Here is a 23,506-nt window from a genome sequence, read left to right on the forward strand (position 1 = left end):
TTATCGAGAGGGATACCAAAACTTTTACCGTTTAAAGATTTTTCTGTAGCTATGTAATTCTATGATAGCTCATATTATGGGAATATTGTCATACGGTGCTTTTCATATCATAAACAAAATTTAAAAAAAGTTCGTATTAGTGGATTAGAAAAAAATAACAGGATTTTGGAACCCTAGAAGTGTCATAGTGAAAGAATTTTCGAAAAATATTGGAACGGGACTTTACAGTTTATGACCGAAGTTTGAATTGAGAACTAGGGGTGTTCAATTGATATACGCATTAGGGTTTCTAGGGTCCCAAACCCCTATTTTTTCTAATCTCATAACGCGGATTAGTGTTAAACGGTGTAATGATTTTCGCAAATTCCACAAGTAGTGTACTTTCAAGCAACTTCTCTGAAAATTTAACAACATTTCATTGAAAGGAATGTAAAATACCGTGGTTTAAGATTCTAAATAATATTTCATAGTTCTAGCGTTGATTACATAAACTTTCTAAGAGTTTGGTATCCGTTTTTTAAGCACGTGATATGTTGGTATTTTGTCGATAAATATGATAAAACGAGAGTTAAAGTGAATTCACAGCCCAAAGTTTTGGTACTCCTGGGAGGCTTTGTAAATCGTTGGTATATTATTTAAGATATTGAAGCTCTTAAAGTAAACCACAGAGAACAGACATCCAAGTCCAATCTGAATTTTGTGTAAATAATATTTCATCGGCAACACAAGTGGCAATAGCGTGGCGGTGCAATCGGTTAATTTCCCATACTAATTTAATTCGCCACTTGAAATGTTTCAATTCACCACTAACTGCGACAATATGGTGTTTGGCGGCGTTAGTGTTGTCATCGTGTATTGGTTTGCAGCCTTACTCAAGTGAAGATTCAAATCCTTACACACCCAAGTAACCACAAGCATTATAACATTGCACGAATTAGACTGAATATCAACCTTTGCCATGCGAAATGCAATAATTCCACACTTGTCATGCAATAATCCTTTACATTGGCATTATCAATGTGATGATACATTACATTTTTATTTACATTCGGGTTTATTAAAAGGTGATGTAAGATAATCCAATAATTCAACACTGCAAAAACTGAATAAATGCAATGTACAAACTAGCAAAGTTTGCTCTAACAATACAATTATAAAAGCTTGACTCTAATGGTAAACAAATGAAATCAAGAAGATTGAACAACTTTACGGTCAACTCTAGCGGTCTTCAACATTTCTGGTTCGACTCCCGACCAACTTAATCCCCGTTTGAGCCACCGATCGACGACAGCAAAAGCTATTTAGAGATGAACTTTTCTCTTTTCTGTTGGCTGAAATCACATGCCAATAACGATAGAAATCACAATTAGCATATGAGCAATGTGCGAAGGGTGTTTTAGTCGAGGTTTTTATTTTCTTATGTTGATTAAATATCTTCTAAAATGCATTATGTAATTTTCAGAAATTTATCGGAATGTGATAGTTTACTGTATTCTATTACATATGACATAGTCGTTTTACCCTCTACTACAATGATTGAGATAGAAGAACATTTTCTTTTTAGTTAATGAAATATCTGTTGTTATCACTGCAGCAGAAACGGTCCAAGGTGCCAGCGCGTATGGAACTCATCTAGCGGTCTTCAACACTTCTGGTTCGACTCCCGATCCGACTACAAAAAATAATGGTTAAAACATTAATGTGTGAGGGCATCAGTACCGTCGATAACGAAACGGTGCTAAAAATAGATTTTTGTTTTGGTTTTTCGTGTTGCACGTATCAAGCATGTCAAATGCAAATGTACAGCACATGCATTTATATTACTTTAGCAATGGCTGTCAGCGTGCTGCAATATGTGGCACTAATTTGATTTTAGTGGGGCCCTTTTCGACTTTAATATTGCTTCAATGGGGTGTTTAAAGTAATGCAGCATTATATTCATAATTTTAATTATCAATATATGGCAAAATTGATGCACTTATATACGGCTTCGTGGTTACTTGGGAACTTTCTCATTGAAATTTGTTCTAGCCTGGATGTCTGTTCTCTGTCAGTAAACCTAAATGCTAATCGTTTTCCTAGCCAGCTTTTATACGTCATGCTACCAACGTGTTTTCCGTGAATTTGGATATTTGAATGATCATCAGTAACGACAATTTTAAGCTTTGATTCCAATTTCATATGTATCCAGCTTTTTACGCTACGATGAGGGGTGATTAATTTTTGACAGATCTTGCCGACAGCCCATACAGCATCAAAGCAGCCAGAAATTTCAGTTCAATGCTCACAAGCTGTCAAAAATTTTCACCTTGAACTTTCCCAAAGCTATTTATTTGAATATATTTAACATTAAATGGAATTATAAAATTATTTCTTTTTAGGCTGTGATCGTGTTCCATCTAGGTGTAACAAATAATCACGAGTGAACATTGAGCAACTGGGATAATGGTTGTAAATGTTTCAAAACATTTCCTGCATCAGTTCCGGAGTCTGTTATGGATCAAGCTCGGTTCGGTTCGGAGTTCATAATTTTCGGAGTTTCAACCCATAAAATCAAAAGCAGTATGCAAGCCATCCACTTTACGGATTGATTTCAATATTTTTTTTACAAAATAATGGTTATTCATTTCGATCTTATTTCGATTTCTGTGGGAGTCCTTCAAGTGCTTCCTGATGGAAATTATAAAAATGGTCACGAATTAACTCCTCCCGTTTTACCACCCAACTTCACATAAGGACTCGTCCATAAACTTAATGAGCCGGCGGTGGTAATTCTGACATAGGTTCTTGACTAATTTCGGAAACATGATGGTATCGACTTGGGTATCGATGGTATGGACAAACGCATACAAGGGAAAGAGGGGGCAGTGGGGGGGGGAGGGGTGGAAGATGACCAAAAATGACCTATGTATGAGTTGGCTCATTCGCCACACCTAATTGACTAATGAAATTAGATTTATTGGCTTAAAACTCCTTATTTTTGGAATAAAAGATAAAAATTATCCGGAGTGCTATCATGGAACTCAATGACGAAAGCACTTGAAAGGGGTTTTCACTGTGATAAGAGGTAGAATTGATCGGTTTTCAATATCAATCCCCAATGTCCCAAGATCCTCTGACATTACTGAACCGTTAGATTGAAGTATTTCCTTTCTGCAAAGAAAAAAATGCATTAAATATTCCAAATAACACTAAAAACCCAAAAACTGTTGCATTTCTTACAACAATATCAACGGTTACAGTGGTCACGTTGCTATGTGAAAACTTTTGACAATTCGAGAGCAGTGAACTGAAATTTTCAGCTACTGCGATGCTGCAAGGGCTGTCGGCAAGATCTGTCAAAAATGAATCACCCCTCATCGTAGCGTAAAAAGCTGGATACTATCGCTTTGTCTATAATCACGTTGAAAACACCTATTGAGTTTTTTAACAGTATCGCAAAAAATGTGAAATATAATCAAAGTTTTAGATGATTTACAAAATATATATTCATTGTGAGAAATGATTAACATGTGAAATTGAAATTATATTCCATGAAGTTACTACATATTCAATATACTTTATCATATCTTATATTTTCAATCCACTGTAATTTGCGATCGTTTCAATGAAATGTTGTCAAATTTTCAGAGAAGTTGTTTGTTTTATCTTTGGAATGGTGTTTGTGAAACTTAATTATATTTGTTTATGATTTGAAGAGCCAATGAAACATTCTATGACAATATTGCCATATATGAGCTTATTATATGAAAATAGAGGAAAATCTTCAAACAGTAAAAATTTTGGTTGCCCTCGATAAAACATTTTCAAATTTTCGGAGGAGATACTAGAATAGTATATCTTTACAATGCTGGGTGTCAATATGGTATGTATTTTATTTTTGTTAATAGCAGTTTCAAGCACACCGTGCGCACATATCTACTCATATTAGAAAATCCTATAAAAATGACTCATAATCTTCAAATCACAAAAACTTTAGTTTCTCTCGATGAAACATTTTCAAATTTTCAGAGGAGATACTAGGCAAGTATATCTTTCGAATGCCGGGTGCCATTTGGGTGGACATTTTTATTTGTTAGTAACGGTTTTTGGCACACCGTGGCTGAACAAATACATATCTATCCACCGTTGGAGTAGAGGTGCTGGTAGCCGACCAGGGCTGTTCCAGTCGATCACCTTCGAAGTGAAGATAGAGCTCACAATACTCCTTCCTACTCAGGGAGGAAGCCAAATCGTTTAGTAGCCAACCCCACCCTCCCATACTGTGTAAAGACTAATCTAATGACACATTCTACCGTGACGTTACAACGGAAATTTTACAAGGAATCCGAATATCCAAAATTATTTGAGGGTTTACGTCGAATTTACAAGTTATAGTGGAAAATCTGACCGAAAAGGCGTCAAAACGTTGTAACGTCACGGTAGAATGAGTCTAATACACGCTAAAACTGCTCAGCACTAAAATGTGTAAGACCTACTCATAAGTGCATAATTTCCAGACCACACAAAAATGTGTGACAGTTACACATTCTCAAAAAACAGCTCTTACACTCGTCTAGATGTGAAATGTTGATTTTTTTTTGTTTTCCAAGGTCACTAGTAATCCTAGCTAGATTGCTGTACAAAAATTTTTGCGAATTTAACGATTTTGCGGACACTGGAGCTGATTTTGTAAATGTGCAAGGGTTACACATTTTTGGTGTAGTCTGGAAATTATGCACTTTAGTGCTGAGCGGCGTTAGCGTGTACTAATTCACTAAATTTCTAGCTCAATCAGTAATAGTGCACCAAGTAGTTTGCCTTGTTTTCACAGAAATTGATGGAACACTATTTAGATTCAACGATGCAATAAATAGCATTGGACCAGACTTAAAATTTGTCCAGTGTAGTAGAGAATGTCAAAGCTGGACGGATAAGGTGGGCAGGGCATATTGCGAGGATGCTGAGGTTAATTTGTTAAGTTTTCGAAACATTGTTGGAAAACGATAGAGAATCAATCACTATCGTTATGTAACTTCCTCTGTTGATTTTATAAGTATGACCATCAGGAACGGATGACATGACACACTCAAATGACTGTAATGCTTCGAACATGTAAACCGAAGCGTAGGCGCTTATCTTGCATCAGCTAATATGCGTTATTGGTAGGTACGGAAATACGATCGCGTGGGAGCCACTCGAAGCGTAAATCTGTCGAACAAATCGAACATCAAAGTGCTAATTTTCTGACACAGGCGGTTCGATTCAATCAATACATGATTTTCTTACCAGACCGGCTAGCACAAAATGAGCATTCAGGATACATATGTGAGATAATTACCTTTTGTATGATGTAGCATCGTGGATTGTAGGCGGTGCAGAGATACGTCCCGTTGGCATCGAGACAGAGCGGTAGCGGATCGAGAATCGGTGGCGGCGGTGCCGGATGGATAGCCGTGGTTCGCTGCAACGGTGCCGGCTGAGGCTGCGGAGTGACCGGTTGATATGCTCCAGCAGTTGCGGCGGCGGTAGTGATGAGATTCAGATTGCAATTGGCCGCGTGATGGTGATGATGGTGGACAACTCGTTGTGGGGCCGTTCCGGCGACGGCGGTGGCGGCAGTAGCAACAGCAAGCTGATGATGATGATGGTGCTGGGGTACCACAGGAGTTAGACTGGTGGCGCCTGCCAGGGTCGTTATCGTCGGTGTCACGTTCGTAACGGTCAGATTTGTGATAGTGCTGTTGCTACTGCTACTACTACTACAGCTGGCGGACGTCGTCGATGTGGGTCGATATTTTCGCATTGGCATGGCCACGAGTACACGCAGGAACGTTGCACCGTTCAACAAGTGAAACTCATTTTCCTTTCTGATTCCCTTACACGGTCGCGAATCGAAAACTCAAACCACAGGTCTCACGACACTCCCAGATTGTAGCTCTCTATTGGAGTTCAATTTTCTTCTTGTATTGATCACTTCCGGAGAATCACGACTCACTTCATTAGATTTAATTCTTAGATCACTTCTTAATATGAATAATCTTAGCTCCCCAATCGTATACAGCCACTTCATTCCACTTTCCATATGTTTTCTGTTTACATCAAAAATGTAACGATGAGACGCCAACGCTCACTGGCATTACAAGACTTAGTCACATTGTATTCCGCTCCTGCTCAGGGAGCTTCGCCGTAGATGCCTACACGATTTGCACACGCGGGTGGGGGTCACTCTTTTCGGTTACACTGCGGAGTCCCACTATACAAAGTATAGAGATGGAGAAAACGTGAGATGCAATCACGCCGCCACCGACGACGACGACGGCGACGGTGACATACACAAGCTGACTCGCGCTGGCTGGCGCGCAATTACATTTTTAGTCAGTCCGGAACAGTAGTGCAATAGCAATACACTTGCACCATGTCGGCGGTGTGTTTAGTGAGAACCTAACAGAGTCGTAGCTAGAGGTTGATATATCCGGGTTGTGCGTCTACATCTTATTTGAATATAGATATTGATTCTATTCAAACTTTTAACGCTATATCACAGACTGGCAGTAATATCGAGCATGGAGGCGCATGGTACCTTGACCTTTTCTCGGGTATGGGACCATTCGTGAAGGGCATAGTTTCTGAAACCACCATAAATTTCATGAAGGCATGCATCGATGCCTAAGCTCTTTTATCATTTGACACTCAAACATGCCTCACAACTAAGTTATATACATAACTTCATATATAAAACTTCATATTGTAAGCTTTGGTTTTTCTGAGGTTATAGCGTTACCGAGTTATTTAGGTGGAATCGAGTTCTCATTCAGTAAACGAGACACTGCTTGAACGTTATATTATTAAACTCATGGATTGATCCGCCACTTTTCTGTGAAAACCATCGTCCAAATCTCCAAATATGTGCCCCTGAAAGTTTCAGCTCTGGCACGAGGAAGAAAAGACAAATACTACAAATGTTAGGTTCAACCAGTTCAACCGATGCACAATGGGAAAAAAATAGGTATAAAACGCGAATAAATTCAATATCTCTGCTCGGAGTGGATGAGTTCGAATGAATTTTTGACACAAATTGCAAAAATCTCTACAGTTTCAGATAAGGAGGGTATCATTCGCCGCACGGTGCTGGAAATCAGTATTTCGGGCCCGTTTTACCCCACTCTCTCTCTCTCTTTTTCACCTATTTGAAAAAATCCTGGAGTGCAAAATAAATGATTTATTCAATTCGTGTTTGTGTAAAAACTTTCGCAGTATCGAATGGGGCTGGTTTGGCTCACCACAAGGCCTATTGAAATATCTTCAAATCTGTTTAAAATTTGGCTCCGTTTGTTGTGATCGCATATGCTAAAATAATGATGATCAGTTTCCCTCAATCAGCGCAAAGAATCCATTTATTTTCAATGCTTTGTCGCAGTGATCTCAATATGCAAATCATTTTTGACCAACAATATATTTTCAAACCATTGTGCGGCGCACAAAATTGTAAAAAGAAGTAAGAAGAAGAAATGTAAACATCGTGGCTGTCAGTGAGCTGTCTCCTCTCTCTCAGCTTCAAATAACCCCGATATCCTCTTTTTCTTTAAATTTTCACATGCATCTCCGCCCGGAGATCTATAAGAGCAGGACCATTCTTATGTCAAATTGCCGATATTATGGAAGATTTTACACAAATATAAGTTAAATAAGTTATTTATTTTGGAAGCTAGCCGGGAATAGATGAAGATTTTTTCAAAAAGGTGTGTGTGAGAGAGAGCAGGGTAAAACGAGTGTAATACACTGATTTCAAGCATCGTGCGGCGAATGACACCCTCCATATCTGAAACTATAGGGATTTTTGCAGTTTGTGTCAAAAATTTATTCGAATCCATCAGCTCCGAGCAGAGATATTGAATTTATTCGCGTTTTGTACATATATTTTCCCACTGTCTGAACCGTTGTGTTGGCGCGATGTATTGGACCATCTTATGCGGCGTGATCTATCCGGTCTAACAATTATTATTCCTTTATAATACTATGGAATTTAAGTTGCACATGCTCGAAGACTTTTTGTTTTTTTGTGTTTTGTTTTCCTTTTTATTTCGTTTCAGAGAGCGAGTATAGGCGCTTATGCCTTGGCCTCCGGACCCAGACATATTTCCCCCTAATGACCTGTGTCCCATCCCAGGAGAAGCAGAACAACAACAACAATAGAGTATGCATTAACTTTCTAAGCTGTACAACTCCCAACGATTTAACGCCTTTAAATCCCCTTTAAATGAAACGGTTGGTGCGATTGTCCCCGTTTCTTCTCTCATCAAATCCAAAAGTTTGCATTAATCATGTTATTCATACGTAAATAATCTGATTGTCGTGAGTTTATGAATTTTCCTCAACCCCCTTAGTCTGCACAGTGGGCCTGACCAGTTTAATGTTTTTGTCATATCATTTTTGATAAGCTGCAAATATTAATGTTGACAAGAAAATACTAAGAAGAAATTCTGGTATTTCCATGATGCTTTTCAATACTGTGGCTGTGCAAGAGCTAGAATAGAATAGAATGGAATAAAGTCTACACACTTAGTATTTTTCGCCGAATCTCGGCAAACCAATTGCCGAGATTGGCACCGCTGAGTGCTCGGCAAACGTCTCAGCAAAAAATAGATTTGCCGAGAGCTCGGCGATCCCAAAAATGACAGCTATCATTTTTTTGCCGAGATTATCAGCAAATATATTTGCTGAATCTCGGCAAAATTATTTCCAGTATCAATGGATTTGCTGAATCTCGGCAATTTGTTTTGTTTATGTTTCTGAATCAGAGAAAAATTGTTAATCATAAAATAAATATTATAAACCCGCATGAAAAATCAGTAGAAAAGCTTTATTTTTGCATAGTATTCGAATTTTCCAAAGAATTGTAATGAAAAAGCAATTATTTTATTGCCGAAACTGCTCATTCATTTTTTCGCTCTAAGTCAGGCACACACATTGCTCCCCAGATTCAAACAGCTCCACAGACCCGAACAGATCCTCCAAGAACAGCATCAATAGGTGTATTTGATAATCTGTAATAGATCGAATATTAAAGTATAATTGCTATTACTTACAGAAAGAATTCACATACCTTCACTTTTTTATCGCTCGAAAAAGCACCTTCGTCATTACGTGTCACTGGTTTGTTTTGGTCTTATTTTGTTGAGGCAGGCGGTTGCAAAAGTGACAGTTGTTTTGCCGAAATTCAGCAATAGACGAGGTAATTGCTGATTTTCCGGTAATCTCGTTTGCTGATTTCAGTAAAATCTGTGTTTACCGATGATATCATCAAAACAATGCTGTCAGTTTTTCTAATTTTTGAGCAATTTGCTGATATTTCGGCAAAGCATATTGGACAGTCTCGGCAAAAACGTGTTGTTTGCTGAACTATCAGTAAAATCTGGATTTGCCGTTTGGAATCAGCATTTTTTTCTGCCGAGCTCAAGAATCTATTTTAAGTGTGTACGGATGTAAAAAACGAGTTTCATAAAATCATTACTCAGTATACCAGGCTAACATTGCAAGTGCAGATATATAATTGTGTATTCCATGAAATATTGGATGACCTAAATTATAACAAAACTATCATAGAGTGACCCTTGAGAGTTAAGAGGTTCATGGATCCTATTTGGTTATTTGACTACTATCTAAAACGAAATCACTTTATGTTACAATGATTGTTTTTATCAACTTTGCTTCTTAACAGTAAGGATGACCTATCCCAAAAATATATAACAACGCTTATTGTTTCTCGAACTACTTTGGTGAATGCAGTTGATTATTATGTAACACTACATAACGTAGTGGCAAAAGCTATTATCACATGTTTAGACCTGGAGCTATGGTCTCCGAAGTAGTTCTGTTGATCTGGAATATCTCAAAAGTATCTAGGAATGACTCATAAATTGCCAGAGGTATTACATTACAGTTGGATGTGTCAGGTTACAGCTCATTGTGATAATAACTACTACTGTTACTGTCCAGAACTAAACTTCAGGATAGTTTGGACGACCCTGAATGTCCCAAATGTTTATAATAATATCTAGTGGACTTCAGATTGATTATGCAACGTTACTCAGTGTATCTGATATGGCTGCTGCTACGAGTGTTACGAGTGTAGACCTGAAGGTTTGAACTCTGAGGTAGTTTGGCTAATCTGGAATATCCATAGGGGAGACTGGGTAGACTTGTTTTTTTTTCGTAATTTAACTGTCTTTAAGGAATGGCAGGTAAACATCTATTGAAAGTTGATGCACAACAGAAGGCCTTTAAATTATTGTTGAAGTTTTCAAAACTGTGTTTTTATGGAGGTCGTATGTCTTGTTATGTATTTTTCAAAAATGGGTGACACTTGATCCCCCTTTGAACACATGGTTTATTTAAAGGAAAAGTAACTCCAGATGCTTCCTATTCGTTTTCTTTTCAAGTTTGTTATTTGTATTTTCGATGAATATGGTGTATTTGAAATTGTAAGATTTCCTTAAATTTTAAAGGATATGCCGTATTTTGAGGAGGAGCCGTATTTTGAGGAGACTTGATCCCCCTTTTCTAGGTTCGTACTAAAATAATAATTATCAGACACATTTTTTCGTTGAATACACCAGAATTCTAAGTAAATAGAGGCTTCCGAATAGTATTTTATTTTTCACATATATATTTATAACAGTTTTATTTGGGTAAATACGTTTGATAGTATTTTATTTTAACTATGTGCTGTGAAATTTTGACACGATTTGATTCAATTTTCACAAAGTTATTGAGATTTTTCGGAATCGTCTAAAAGATTTCTGAAGGACTGAAAACAAACCATCAGCCGTTAAAAAATAATGCAATGTACAATCTAAATCACTTGTAGCCAAAACATAGTCCTTTGTCCAGGAGTAGTTTTGGAAAAATATGCTAGAAGAAAATTGTTTTTGATTCCGAGAAAATATGGGGGAACAAATCTTCCCAGGGATCAAGTCTCCTCAGTCGCCCCTATAGTGTCTCTAACTGACATTTCAAATTCACGGATCTCAACAGATTATGCAATGCTATTATTTATGGCGAAAACACATGAAATTATTCTTGTATATTTAAAGGACTTTATTATAGAACAGTTTGGATGACCCTGAATGTTCCAAAGGTTTATTATATATAAGGTACACCGGGGCAAGTTGAAACGGGTGGGGCAAGATGAAGCGGTAGGTCAACATGATGTTCTCTAATGATGATACACAGTTTGATCGCCATAACACATAGTTTTTGATTCAAACCATCTTTTAGCGAAGGATGAATTTCCAAATTGTATTGAAATCTATTTCAAAACTTCGTGTTTCATCTTGCCCCACCCATTTCAACTTGCCCCGGTGTACCTTATTGTCTCTAAATGACATTTCAGATTTCAAGAGTTTCACGGATTCCAGCAGCTTATGCAGTTCAATCATTTATGGCAAAACACATGAAATTATTCTTGTAGAATTGAAGGGCTTCATTATAGGACAGTTTGGAGGACGTTGAATCCCAAAGATTTATAATAATATCTAGTAAACTTCAAATTGATCCAGTAATCGCGGTTGATTATGCAACGTTAATAAGTATAGCAGATATGGCTACTGTTACGAGTGTAGACCTGAAGTTCTGAACTCCAAAGTAGTTTGGCTAACCTGGAATATCCCTATAGTGTCTCTAGAGAACATTTAAGATTTTAAGAGCTTCACTGATCCCAGAAGATTATGCAGTGCTTTTTTATGGCGAAAACGCATATAGTTATTCTTGTAGATTTGAAGGACTTCATTAAAGGACAGTTTTTACGAACCTGAATGTTCCAAAGGTGTATAATAATATCTAGTAGACTTCAGGTTGGTCCAGTAACCATGGTTGATTATGCAACGTTACTCAGTATAATAAATACGGCTACTGTCACGAGTGTAGATCAGAAGTTCTGAACTTGAAGGTGGTTTGGCTGACCTGAAATACCTGAAATAGTCTATAAAAGACATTAAAGATTTCGAGACCTTCACGGATCCTAGTAAATTGTGCAATGCTATTATTTATGGCGAAAACACATAAAATTATTCTTGTAGATTTGAAGGACTTCACTATTGGACAGCTTGGAACACCTAGAACATCCCAGAATATAAAACACCTTTTGATATTCTTGACGAAGGTTAAATGACTATATATGTAACCCTTGAATATGGGAATAAGCTTTTAGAGCAACTAGTATTTCAATTATTTCGTTTCCCATAACTTCATAGTGTTCAGGATGTTCTCATATCATATGGACCCTCCGGTAAGGCCAACACATAACTTGCGGGTCTTATCGTAGCTATAGAGTTGCCACGATAGGACCGACAGTCTATGTTGTGCTATGTTATGACAAATTCAGGAACGTTTTTCCTGTGCAAGCATTCCCTAAGAAAAGCTAGTTTTGTCAAAAAAAATATGTCGTCTTCTACGAAAAATTACTTGATTACAGAAGCAACATTTTATTTTTCCAAATGTCACGCAAAATATCTACAAAAGCACGCCATAAGATTTGAAATTGGTCAAGCGGGTTAAAAGCCTTAGGGCCGATTTCTTCACCTCGGCTTAACTCGTAAGCCAGGTTTACCCATATAGTTAAACCTGGCTTAACGCCTAAGCCAGGGTGAAGAAATCGGCCCTTAAAGTTATTTTTTTTTTGTAAAAAGAAGAAAAACCTAAATTAAATCCTACTTTGCCTAGAAATTAATGGTTAGAGGGGTCTAATAAAAATTTAATCGGAAACGAAGCCTGTGGAGCAGCAGAGTGCCCTCCAAAGTATTCTGACAATCAGCTGCCGTGTAAAATTTTAGTTCAGCTATCATTACCATTATCAAGCTACAATTAAGCGAGCTTGCTTGTTTGTGACTTGCAATTGTAAATGGCGATAATGTTCCCTTACCTTCCTTTTGCCTATCCCATCCCTCCCTAATAATTAGGGACAATTATTGCTTTCCCTCTTCCTCGAGTAAATGATGAATAGGCTCGTGTCCATGGCGATGGCACAAATTTCCCAAATGCTCTGGAATCGACCTACTGATACCTGATAATGTGACCCATGGGCCCTCATATATGAAAATCCTGCCCTGAGTTGAGGCAACAATATAATTTTTGGTGGTTGCAGATTGCACGAAGATTTTTTCTAAGGCATTGACCGTTATATTTCCTCTAGCTACGACGCTGACGTCTAACCTTTTTTTGCAGATATGCTTCGCATATACGATAAATGCATTCACATTTTTTTCTGATCTAACTCTTACCGTTGCATGTAAACGTATGTTTTGTGTTTACATCGTTACAGTTCAAAATAGTACACTATTTGGTAAGGTAACTCACTCCACAGTGAACTGCACAGAGCATATTAGCATATATCGCACTTTGAGCACCTCTCGAAGTCTAGGCTGTGAAACGCCTACCAATCCTTTCCAAAAAGCACCCGGATCTTCCCGTTTTCCTTTCCTAAGCTACGTATCACAATATTTATCACACTTCTTTCCACATCGGATGGAAAACTCTCCTTTTACGCCTACACACTATTCAATATTACTTTCGAATTAGGAACCGTCTGTTTTTCAGGACGCGCTTCCACATCCAACCGCACAACTTCCTGTTGCGTGCCATCTGCCGTACATTATCACACGATGTAAATCTACGCGAACGCGTGACAGTGAGTGGTTTTTCGATCAGTTCGACAGCAAAAATAATACGGACACACTATTGCTGGTGACTGCGGTTGTATCTATAAACGACGACGACGACGACGACGTCGCTTCGTCACGATCTATCCCCAACCGCGCGCACTGCCCGACCCGACGTCGACCCCTCGCACCGCGTGGTGCGAAGGAAAATCCAATTTTCCCACTACACCAGTTGCTCTCTTTTGCATTCACAATGTATTTTTCTGTTCATTCTTCTTGTGGGAGCTTTTGCTCCTTCCTACGCGTACGCCTCGCACCCCGCGCGCGCTCCACGCGTACCACACACCGAGCCCCTTGAAATCACATTTTATTCCTTTGTCTTCTTCGCAAATCCTTTGGGTCTTCGCCACAAAAACACAATTCCCCGGTTCCCCTATTTTCTTCTATTCCCCCTTCACACTCGTCGGTGGAAATATGGGATCCCGCGAGGAGGAATTTTCTTCATCGGGAAAAAACTTTTCCAAACCCTCACAGACTGCCGCGTAGGAGCATTTGGCAGTGCTACCATACGGAAGCAAATCCTTGGCCCCGGATGGCCATTTTAGCACTTTTTCGTAGTCAAAGCAGCCTCTGATCCCTAGATCGGGCGGAAGTAGCACGGCCGTGCCCCGTTCCTGTCCGGATTCGACAGCTTCCCGGATCAGGTCAGAAAAGTCCAATGAGATGAAAAGTGCACTACGATACACTGATAAACGCGCATCAACAGAATCAGCGAGAGATTTTCCACGACTAGACCGTACTTTTCCAGCCAACAAAGGACACTGACTGACGGCGGAAACGATGGGAAACGACGACTACCATACGACGGAGTGACTGGTGGATGACAGATTTCGCTGGTTGGCTGTATGTAGTAGCACCGTAGCACCACCAGATGTGTGACCGATATTCGTATGTATTCGCGAAAATCTCTCACCAGTGCAGCTCCACCGCCGACTGGGCTGACGGTATTGCAGCGGTTGCCAATCATCGAAGTAACCGAAAGTTCCGTTTTCCGCGAAAGAATACACTTTCAAGTTTCATGGAGTTGCTATATAGTTCAGATCAGGTAATGACGGTATCTCAAGCCGCAATGTTTAGAACTTCGAAATAAATGAAGGCTTAATCAAATTCACTGATCCATCGTTCAATATGTCTATGAACGTGGTGGACATGGTCTTAGGAATTGAATCATTCTTCAATTTCTTTAGGAATGGAGAGCGCACTGCAACCTCCTTCAGCAATTGTAACAGATCCCACAATCGATGAACCATGAACCGCCGTAACGCCTAGATGAACCGATCGGTTGATTGATCGAAAACTAGGTCTATATGTATAGCCTTTGTCGCAAAGCATATGAAGATACCGCCATATGCCTTTACGGCTGTGTTCGTCTTGGCCCTGGCCTGACATAGACTGGACCGAAGAAGTCTATGCCCGTCCGGAAGAATGGACGGGATACTGTTACTCGTTCCCTATGCAGCTCACCCATGAATTGCTTCACTGGAGATGGTTTTGGTCTGAAGCATTTGTAGCAACGATGGACAACCTGTCGTACAATGTTCCTGCCTCCTAGCGACCAAAATTTCTGTTGAATAGCACTTAAAAGCAATTGGGGGCCAGCATGCAGTAATCTTTCATTGTAGTATTCCACGAGTAGTCGGGTTAGTCGATGATCCCTCGGAAGTAGTATTGGATGCTTGAAACCGATCGTTTCTGCAGAATGCTCTAAACGACCACCGAGACGAATCAATCCTTCCGGTGGGGTGAAACCAACGCAACGGAGACCCAGACAACCAGTAATCGTATAAGATGTTGCATAACTGAACCCCCTGAACCACTCCTAGGAGGAGAAACCACATTCGATTCCGATCTGCATTGTTGAGTTCGGTGTGCGTAGCTCTATGTGCGTAGCCTTTTCGCTCGTAGTCGTAGATCTGCTCACGGACGCGTTCTTCCAACGATAGCTCCTTCGCAAATTTCCGTTCCAGGCTTACAACACGCCGCATCGCCATCTGATAACTGTCGGGAAAAGCTGGATTGTCCATTCGCCACAGAAGACCTGTCTCGAATCTGTCTCCAACTCGTCGTGTAGTCTCCTTGAGTATTCTTTTCGCTCGTTTGTCTTCTTCCGAATCTATGTGTTCTATGTTATTTGAGATTCCGTCATTCTCCATGGTGAAGAAGTCTCGTAATTGCTCGCTCATCAGAAGATCTTCGCTGGAGGCCTCTGCCGTATGAAAGTTTGCGACAGCGGTGTTATTGCTTCTTTCACCGGTGTACCCATAAACAGTCCACCCTAGACGACACTTAGCTGCAATGGGATCGTTCGGTCCTCCCTCGCGAAGTTTCAACGGTGCGCCGAGGCGAAGGTTGTCCAGACCTATCAGAAGCTTCAGCTGAACGGTTTCATAGCTCTCCATCGGTAGACCTCTGAGTTGTGGGACACGCTGTGTCAGTTCTCCGTAGTTCAATTGTTGGCTGGGTAGGAACATGCAGCTGACCAACAGCTGACGGTCCTGGCGTGACGAAGATCGAACTTACTGGAGCCACTCTTCCCTGATATTTCCAAATCTACCTCCTGCGATTTGGACTCGTCCCTCTTCATGTTGCCCGTCCACTGAAGAGTTAGAGCTTTGACGGGACCTTTCACGCCTAATTGCTTCGCGACGTTGTCTTCCAGCAGGGTGATTTCTGACCCTTCGTCGATAAAGGCGAACACTGAAACGCTTCTTCCTTCGTAATACAGGATGACTGGTAGTATACGGAAAAGTGCCTTTGGTGGCGACGAGTGGATAGATGAGAAGTTAACGTGATGAGTCGGTGAAGGTGAATGAAGCAAAGTATGGTGCTTCAGACGACATCCATCCACCGCACAGCCTTGCCATGACTTGCAAGGCCATTTCCCGTGACTGTTTAGGCAGGTTCTGCAAAGGCCCTTCTTTTGAATTGCCTTCCATCGCTCGTCGATATTCAGCTCTTTAAGCTGAGAGTAATCCGCCGCTCTGTGACCTTCGCGAGTACAGATGCAACATGTTTTTGTCGGTTTTCGAGACTGCCCTGCTAGATTCGAAGACTTACTACTTGGACCATCACCTTGCGAATGTGCATGGATGCCGGCACTATCTCTTCCTTTTTGTTTTTCGTTCTTGTACGGCTTCTCCTGTATAGGAAGCTCGAAGCTCACCGCACTCGCCGCATTGACTTGTCTTTCCATAAAGAGCCCGAAAGTCTCCAAATTAGCCAGCGGTTGCTGACTCTTGAAGGTAGCCCACTCCATTCTCATGGAACCTGGAAGCTTGTCAACTATCTCCTGCATCATCATGGGATTGGAGAGATGTTGCTGCAACTGCGCCGCCCGGAGATAGTCGACGAAATTCCCGACTGCCAATCCAAATTCTATCACTGTTTCCAACTTGTCTTGCCTTGGTCCTGATGTACGCCGAACCTTTTCAAGGAGTGATTTGAGCAGCAGCTCCGTTCGCCCGTAGCGTATACGAAGCGTCTCAATTGCGTGAGGTACGCTTTCTGGTAGCAGAAGTTTGCTACAAACTGATTCCTTTGCGTATCCTGTCAGACACTGCTGCAGTCGAATTAGATTTTCAGCGTTCGTGTAGTCACAAGCAGTAGTGGACTGTTCATAGCTACTGATGAACATGGGCCAGTCAATTGGGTTGCCGACGAATCGGGGCAACTGTTTCCCAACTACCTGCCGTGCTGTGAGCTGCTGCGAGTGAAGAACGACGGGCTGTTCAGATATGGTCAGTTGCTGAGTTATGTAGATCTTACAAGGGCACGATGTCCTGTTGGCGTCGATGGGACTGCCAATCTTCTCGCAGATTCGAGTGACCGTGGTACTGAGGAGAGTTCACTGGGCAGCTTGACTCGGGAATCACTGCATAGCGTCGAAATGGTTGTTCGATTACCACTGAAGGCCGCATCGCATCCGGCTGATTATGTCCGCCATACTGCTGCTCGGGCGGTGTGCCATGGGCAACCATGCCGTACGGTTGGTCTGATTGCTGCTGTATCAATGGACGGCCCGTTAGCTTCAGTGGGGGAGGCTGGCGTGATTGAACTGACGGTTGGGTTTGCTGCAATGACCGGCAAATGAGCTGGCACAGCTGCTGGTGCGTGGACTGGTTTGTCCGTTGTTTCAGTTGGAGGTGAGGCTGGGAACTTGCTACAAACTGCTGAAACGGCTGAACGATTGTTTCGGAGCGAACTTGCTGCAGTCCTTGAGGCAGGCTTCTTTTCTGCAAATGATGATCCGCTTGCGTGAGCTGTGCAACCCTGTGTTGCGATGGGGGTAGCTGGAATGCCAACGGGTCTTGGGGAACCGTCGGGTGAAGGCCTGTACTTGCTTTCTGCTCCTCCACCATCTTTCCCAAAGATCTTCCGTCAGGATTTTGACCTGCTAGCCAGCTCTTCACTTTCTCTCGGGAGTCAGGGATCGAGCACGAACTGCTGCCGCATCCGCTATCGGCCTCCGACATCCGTTTGATTAATTCATGCATTCCACTGATTCCGTCCGGATACTTTGCTGCTTCGCCAATAAGGCCCGTTTCTCTTCCAATTCTCGCTGGCGAAGTCTTCGCTGTTCTTCGTTCCATTAACTGCCTCTTCTCCTCGAGCTGGCGCTGTTCTTCTTCCCGTTCCCACTTTTTCAGCTCATCTTGTTCTTTCAGCTCCTGCTCCTTCATCGCCTTCTCTTCCTCGATGAGCTTCATTTGGGCTTCCAGGGCAGCTGCGCGAGCACTGGATGTTTGGCTCGCCGGGATTGAAGGAACTTTCGAGCCCTTTCTCGAAGCTGATCTTCCACCGGATTTGGCGGACCGATTCTCAGCTATCAGCTGCTTCCTGCGCTTAGACTTATCTGCACTCACCTTAGTCATGCAATCCTTGCATACGTACTGCCGATCCTTGACGGTTTCATCGACGCCTGCACACGTGAAGTGTTCCCACTGCTGGCACTTGTCGCAGGCAACCATCTGGGCATCGGCCGAGTCCGGACGTTTGCAAGTTTTGCAGCTCGACATCGTCGTATCGTGACCTCCAGTCATCACGCCTATCCACGTACAAAAATTCTAAAAGAAATGTACGGGTGCTTCCCAAAATCTACAAGCAAACCAGTATTTTGGTGTGGTAAGCTTTTAGCTGCAATTCAATTTTATTATAAGTATTTTCACTATTTCTCTATTAACTTTGTACTTACAATTTTTGTTGAACGACTTTTTTGGAATGGATCACGATACGGTACTTTAACTCCTAAACTACCAAGGGTCCAAAAAAAGTCGGAAGTCCAACTTTGACAAGGCATTTCTCGGCCGTTTTTCAACCGATTTCAAAACTTTTTTTTGCGATGGATCCGGACAGGTTTCAAGATCATCGTCCATTTGAAAAAATATAAAATAGATGCGTCTACCCAAAGTTATTAAGCAAATGGCACTTCTTATTTTTTTTGAGGGCGCTTTTTTTTTCGCACATTGATCAATAAAACAAAATTTAAAGCGATGACATATGGTTTTTTCGACTCTAAATCATGCGTACAGCTGGAGTGAACATGTTTATGCAAAATAAGTGATTTTTCAGTACACTGATATTCTACCTTACTCAAAAAACTGCTAAAATACCCTATTTTTCACATAAAATAAGCAATAAATCAAAATTCAAAGCGATGACATATAGTTTTTTTGGTCTTAAATTGTTCGTAGGATTGTACTTGACATTTTTGATGAACAATGAAAATGTTCTAATTACACTCTTATTTTGTTTTACCCGGAAAACTACGAAAATTCCATACTTTTTACACAAAGTAGTCAACAAAACTAAATTTAAAACGATAACATGTAGTTTTTTAGCCTTGAAATGTTCGTAGCAGTTTGGGGGACATACTTGAAGAATAATAGTGATGGTTTCATTACACTCAAATTTTGATTTACTCAAAAATCAACGAAAGTACCACATTTTTCACGCAAAGTGGTTAACAAAAATAATGGCTTACGAAGCAAAGTAGTTTTCTGCCTTTAAATTATTCGTGAAAGCGTACTGGACGTTCTTGATGAGTTATAGTGACGTTTTCACGACACACTTAATTTATTTTACTCGAAAAGCTAAAAAATACCACAATTTTTATACAAAACAGTCAATAAAACAAAATTAAAAGCCATAACATGTAGTTGTATGGCCTGAAATTTTCCGTTACAATGTACTGGACCTGTTTTTAATAAAATGTTGATGTTTACAATACACTAATATTTTGTCATATAAAAAAATATACGAAAATACCACAAAAAAGCGAATAAGCCAACATTTAAAGTAATAATATGTAGTTTTTCAACTTTAAATTTATCGTAGTAGTTTAGTGGATTTATTTGAACAGCCCAAGTGATGTTTTTATTACACTCCTATATTATATCACTCAAAATACTTGGAAAATACCACATTTTGCACACAAAGTAGTCTTCAAATTGGAGACAATGCATTATAGCTTTTTTTTTGCCATGAAATTATTTGTAAAAAAGTACTAGACTTGTTTGATAAACAATAGTGATCTTTCAATTACACTCGTTGTTTTCTAAATTTATTTATAAAAAATTTCAAACTACTCAAATAAAGAGAACTTACTATGCGCATCATAAAGTCACATGTTGATGTACCGTATAAAATATATTTTACACAGATAATGATTTTTGATATCTGAGGCTCTGTATCTCAGTGCTTTTAGATTTTCACTCAGGTTGAGTAGTGACTCACTTAGTTATTTATAATTTTAAAAAATTCTTCATGTTTTGATACAATAAATTAACCTATCATATTTCATACGGCTTTTCCCATCATGCTGATACTATTTGCGTTGCAATCTGTTATATTTTTTGTGATTTAATATGTTTTTCAGAGCACTATCAAAGTTTCCCCAAAATGAAAATGTGATTCTCGCTCATATAAAAAAAAATTGATGACACAAAACAATTAAAACTGGCCAATCCTTACATTGCAATTATAACAGAGGAATAATATTAGGGAAATTTGCTGAAAAACTATCAAAGTTACCCCTTTTTACGGCATTGCTTCAGAAACTCTTCTATATACATTTGTTTTTCAGCAATTTCCCAAAAGGTGCACTGAAAGGAAGAACTGAAATTTCTTCGCTGGTTTTCATCCGGAGTTTCTCCCGGGATTTCTCATAGAGATTTTCAGAGTTCTTTCATGAATTTTCTAAATATTTCCTACCAGAGCTTTTTTCCAAGATTTCCCAGTTCTTAGGATTTCTTCCGAAGCTTCTCATGCGTTCCTCATTGCAGAATTTCTCGCAAAAATCACGTGGATTCATTCCGACATGTCTCCGGGAATTTACAACAATAAACTTTGTAGGTTATCTCAAGCAGGAGGTTTTCCGAGAAACACTCCTAGAAAAGTACAGTACTGGACGCATTGACCGATTTTCATACAAAATGCCTAAGTTTGGAGTTCTGTATTTCAGCTTCTAGAGCACAAACTCCGAGAGTAATCTCAGGTGAAACTTCAAAAACTCTCGCGAGAACCTTAATAAAATATCATGGATGAAATTTCTGTAGAAATCCGGGGAGAAACTCCAGAAAAAAATCATTGAAATTTCTTAAAACTTCGGGAGAAATCCCAGAAGCAATTCCTTTAGAAAACTCGTGAAAAACTCCTTTAAAAACCGGGAGGAGCCTTAGTTGAAATCCCAGCAATAGTTTCTGTAAATACCTTAGAAATCCCGGGAAAATCTCATGGAGAAGTACCAAGACGAATACCGAAAGAAATCGCGGAAAACCTTGAAGAGAAATTCCAAGAGAAACTCTAAGAGAAATTCTACGACAACATCTTAGGTATATTCCAGGAGAAAAGAGAATAAATTCCACGAAAATTTCTTTGGGCAAGACGCAGGAGGAAAAATCCAACGAGAGACTCTGAGAGCAAACATTGGAAAATCTCTGGAAGAAAATCTATAGGATTCCCATGAAAACCTTCAGGATACAATATTTGGATTTCAGAAATCCTGCAATATTCTCCAGGATTTTTTCCGGAATCAACTGTTTGAATCTAGGGTAAAAACGTCGATAGAAATACGAAAGAATCTCCGAGAGGAATTTGAAAAGGAACCCCAAGAAACAGGAATGAAAGAAGGCTGAAAATCTCTCTAATAAAGACACATAACCTAACCTTAACTTTGGAAACCAGTTAAGTTCGTAACTTTTTTTCATTTTCACGGGATTTCCGTTCATTTTTTGGTGATTGTTACTGCATGTTCAGGAGACGCAAATGGACTCAAATAAATACAAATTAAAAAAAAATCCCTGGTGAATTTTCGGTTTGCCTTGTATTTTTTTTTCAGGTAGTAGATAACATGAAACTGGTACAAAAAAATCAGTAATGAAATCTGCATGTGTTTGTTTTGAATTTTGTGTAATTGGGTTTTTAAATTTAGAATAATATATTGATTTTTTGATTTTATTCGAAAGAGCACCTTTTTTTAAGCCAGTATGATTTTTTTCAGATTTTTTAAACTTTATTTTGATACCTAAATTCAATTACAAAAAGATTTTATGAAATCACCTTTTGACAGCTGGGCAATTGCTTGACAGCTCCGCCCAGTACGAAATGCGACGAGGGGTGATTCGACAAATCGCTCCCATACAAACTTTAAATCGATTTTTAAATAGGTTCCCGGGCACCAAAGTTCATGAAAATTTGGATTTCGGCTCAGTTTGGCATGTAGATTGTGAATATGGAATTATCTCAACACCACTAAAGAAGCCAATTGGCTATTTTGTGTGAAAAATATGGCACATTCGTGATTTTTGCGTTGCGTTGTGTTGCGTGGTAACGGAGTAATTCGTAGATTGCATGCTGAAAGTTGTCATGTTACAACTTTAATACCTCTATTCTAATTGCTTATGGAATGCTATTTGGGAAGGAACAGCTATCCAATCAGAAGTTGAAGTAAAAAAGAAATGAAAACTTCCATTGTATGGCACATTCGTGATTTTTTAGTAAAACAAAATGTGGATGTGATGTAAACATCAAAATTTTATCAAATACATGTCTAGTACATTCTAACGGAAAGTTTAAAGTCTAACAACTACATGTCATTGCTATAAATTTTGTTTTATTGACTATTTTGTAAGAAAATTATGGTATTTTAAAAACTTGTTTGGTAAAATAAATTAATAGTGTCATGAAGACGGTATTATTGTTCAATGTTTATCATTTCACGAAAAAATTCAAGGCAAAAAACCAGAATGCATCGTCTATATTTTTATTTGTTGATTACTTTGTGTGAAAAATGTGGTATTTTCCTAGTATTCCGAGTGGAATACAATATAAGTGTAGTAAAAACATCACTTGGGTTGTTCAAATAAATCCACTAAACTACTACGATAAATTCAAAGTTGAATAACTACATATCATTACTTTAAATTTTGACTTATTCGCTTTTTTGTGGTATTTTCGTACATTTTTTTTATATGACAAAATATTAGTGTATTGTAAACATCAACATTTTATTAAAAACAGGTCCAATACATTGTAACGGAAAATTTCAGGCCATACAACTACATGTTATGGCTTTTAATTTTGTGTTATTGACTGTTTTGTATGAAAATTATGGTATTTTTTAGCTTTTCGAGTAAAATAAATTAAGTGTGTCGTGAAAACGTCACTATAACTCGTCAAGAACGTCCAGTACGCTTTCACGAATAATTTAAAGGCAGAAAACTACTTTGCTTCGTAAGCCATTATTTTTGTTAACCACTTTGCGTGAAAAATGTGGTACTTTCGTTGATTTTTGAGTAAATCAAAATTTGAGT

At 39.3% G+C, this 23,506-nt stretch overlaps 2 protein-coding genes across 6 annotated transcripts in view; both read right to left on the bottom strand.

Moving 5' to 3' along the window:
- The window catches only part of LOC109403224 (la-related protein Larp4B), a 153,392-nt gene extending 138,869 nt beyond the window's left edge, over positions 1 to 14,523 (bottom strand). The window contains exons 1-2 of one of the 5 annotated variants that reach the window (XM_062853126.1): positions 13,236 to 14,523; positions 5,321 to 6,235 (exon numbers count right to left, since the gene is read on the bottom strand). In XM_062853126.1, the coding sequence (XP_062709110.1) occupies positions 5,321 to 5,791 (471 nt within the window). In that variant the 5' untranslated portion in view covers positions 5,792 to 6,235; positions 13,236 to 14,523. Of the gene's footprint in view, positions 1 to 5,320; positions 6,484 to 13,235 lie in introns of those variants that run through there. The other 4 variants (XM_062853125.1, XM_062853124.1, XM_062853123.1 and 1 more) reach the window with 4 other exon arrangements.
- A 2,935-nt stretch (positions 14,524 to 17,458) lies between these two features.
- LOC134286806 (uncharacterized) lies at positions 17,459 to 18,736 on the bottom strand. The gene has a single exon (XM_062848480.1). It carries the CDS (start codon positions 18,734 to 18,736, stop codon positions 17,459 to 17,461), a length of 1,278 nt encoding a protein of 425 aa, XP_062704464.1.
- Positions 18,737 to 23,506: the final 4,770 nt, after the last annotated feature.

The sequence above is a fragment of the Aedes albopictus genome, chromosome 2 (genome assembly GCF_035046485.1).
Source record: "Aedes albopictus strain Foshan chromosome 2, AalbF5, whole genome shotgun sequence".
Lineage (NCBI taxonomy): Eukaryota > Metazoa > Arthropoda > Insecta > Diptera > Culicidae > Aedes > Aedes albopictus.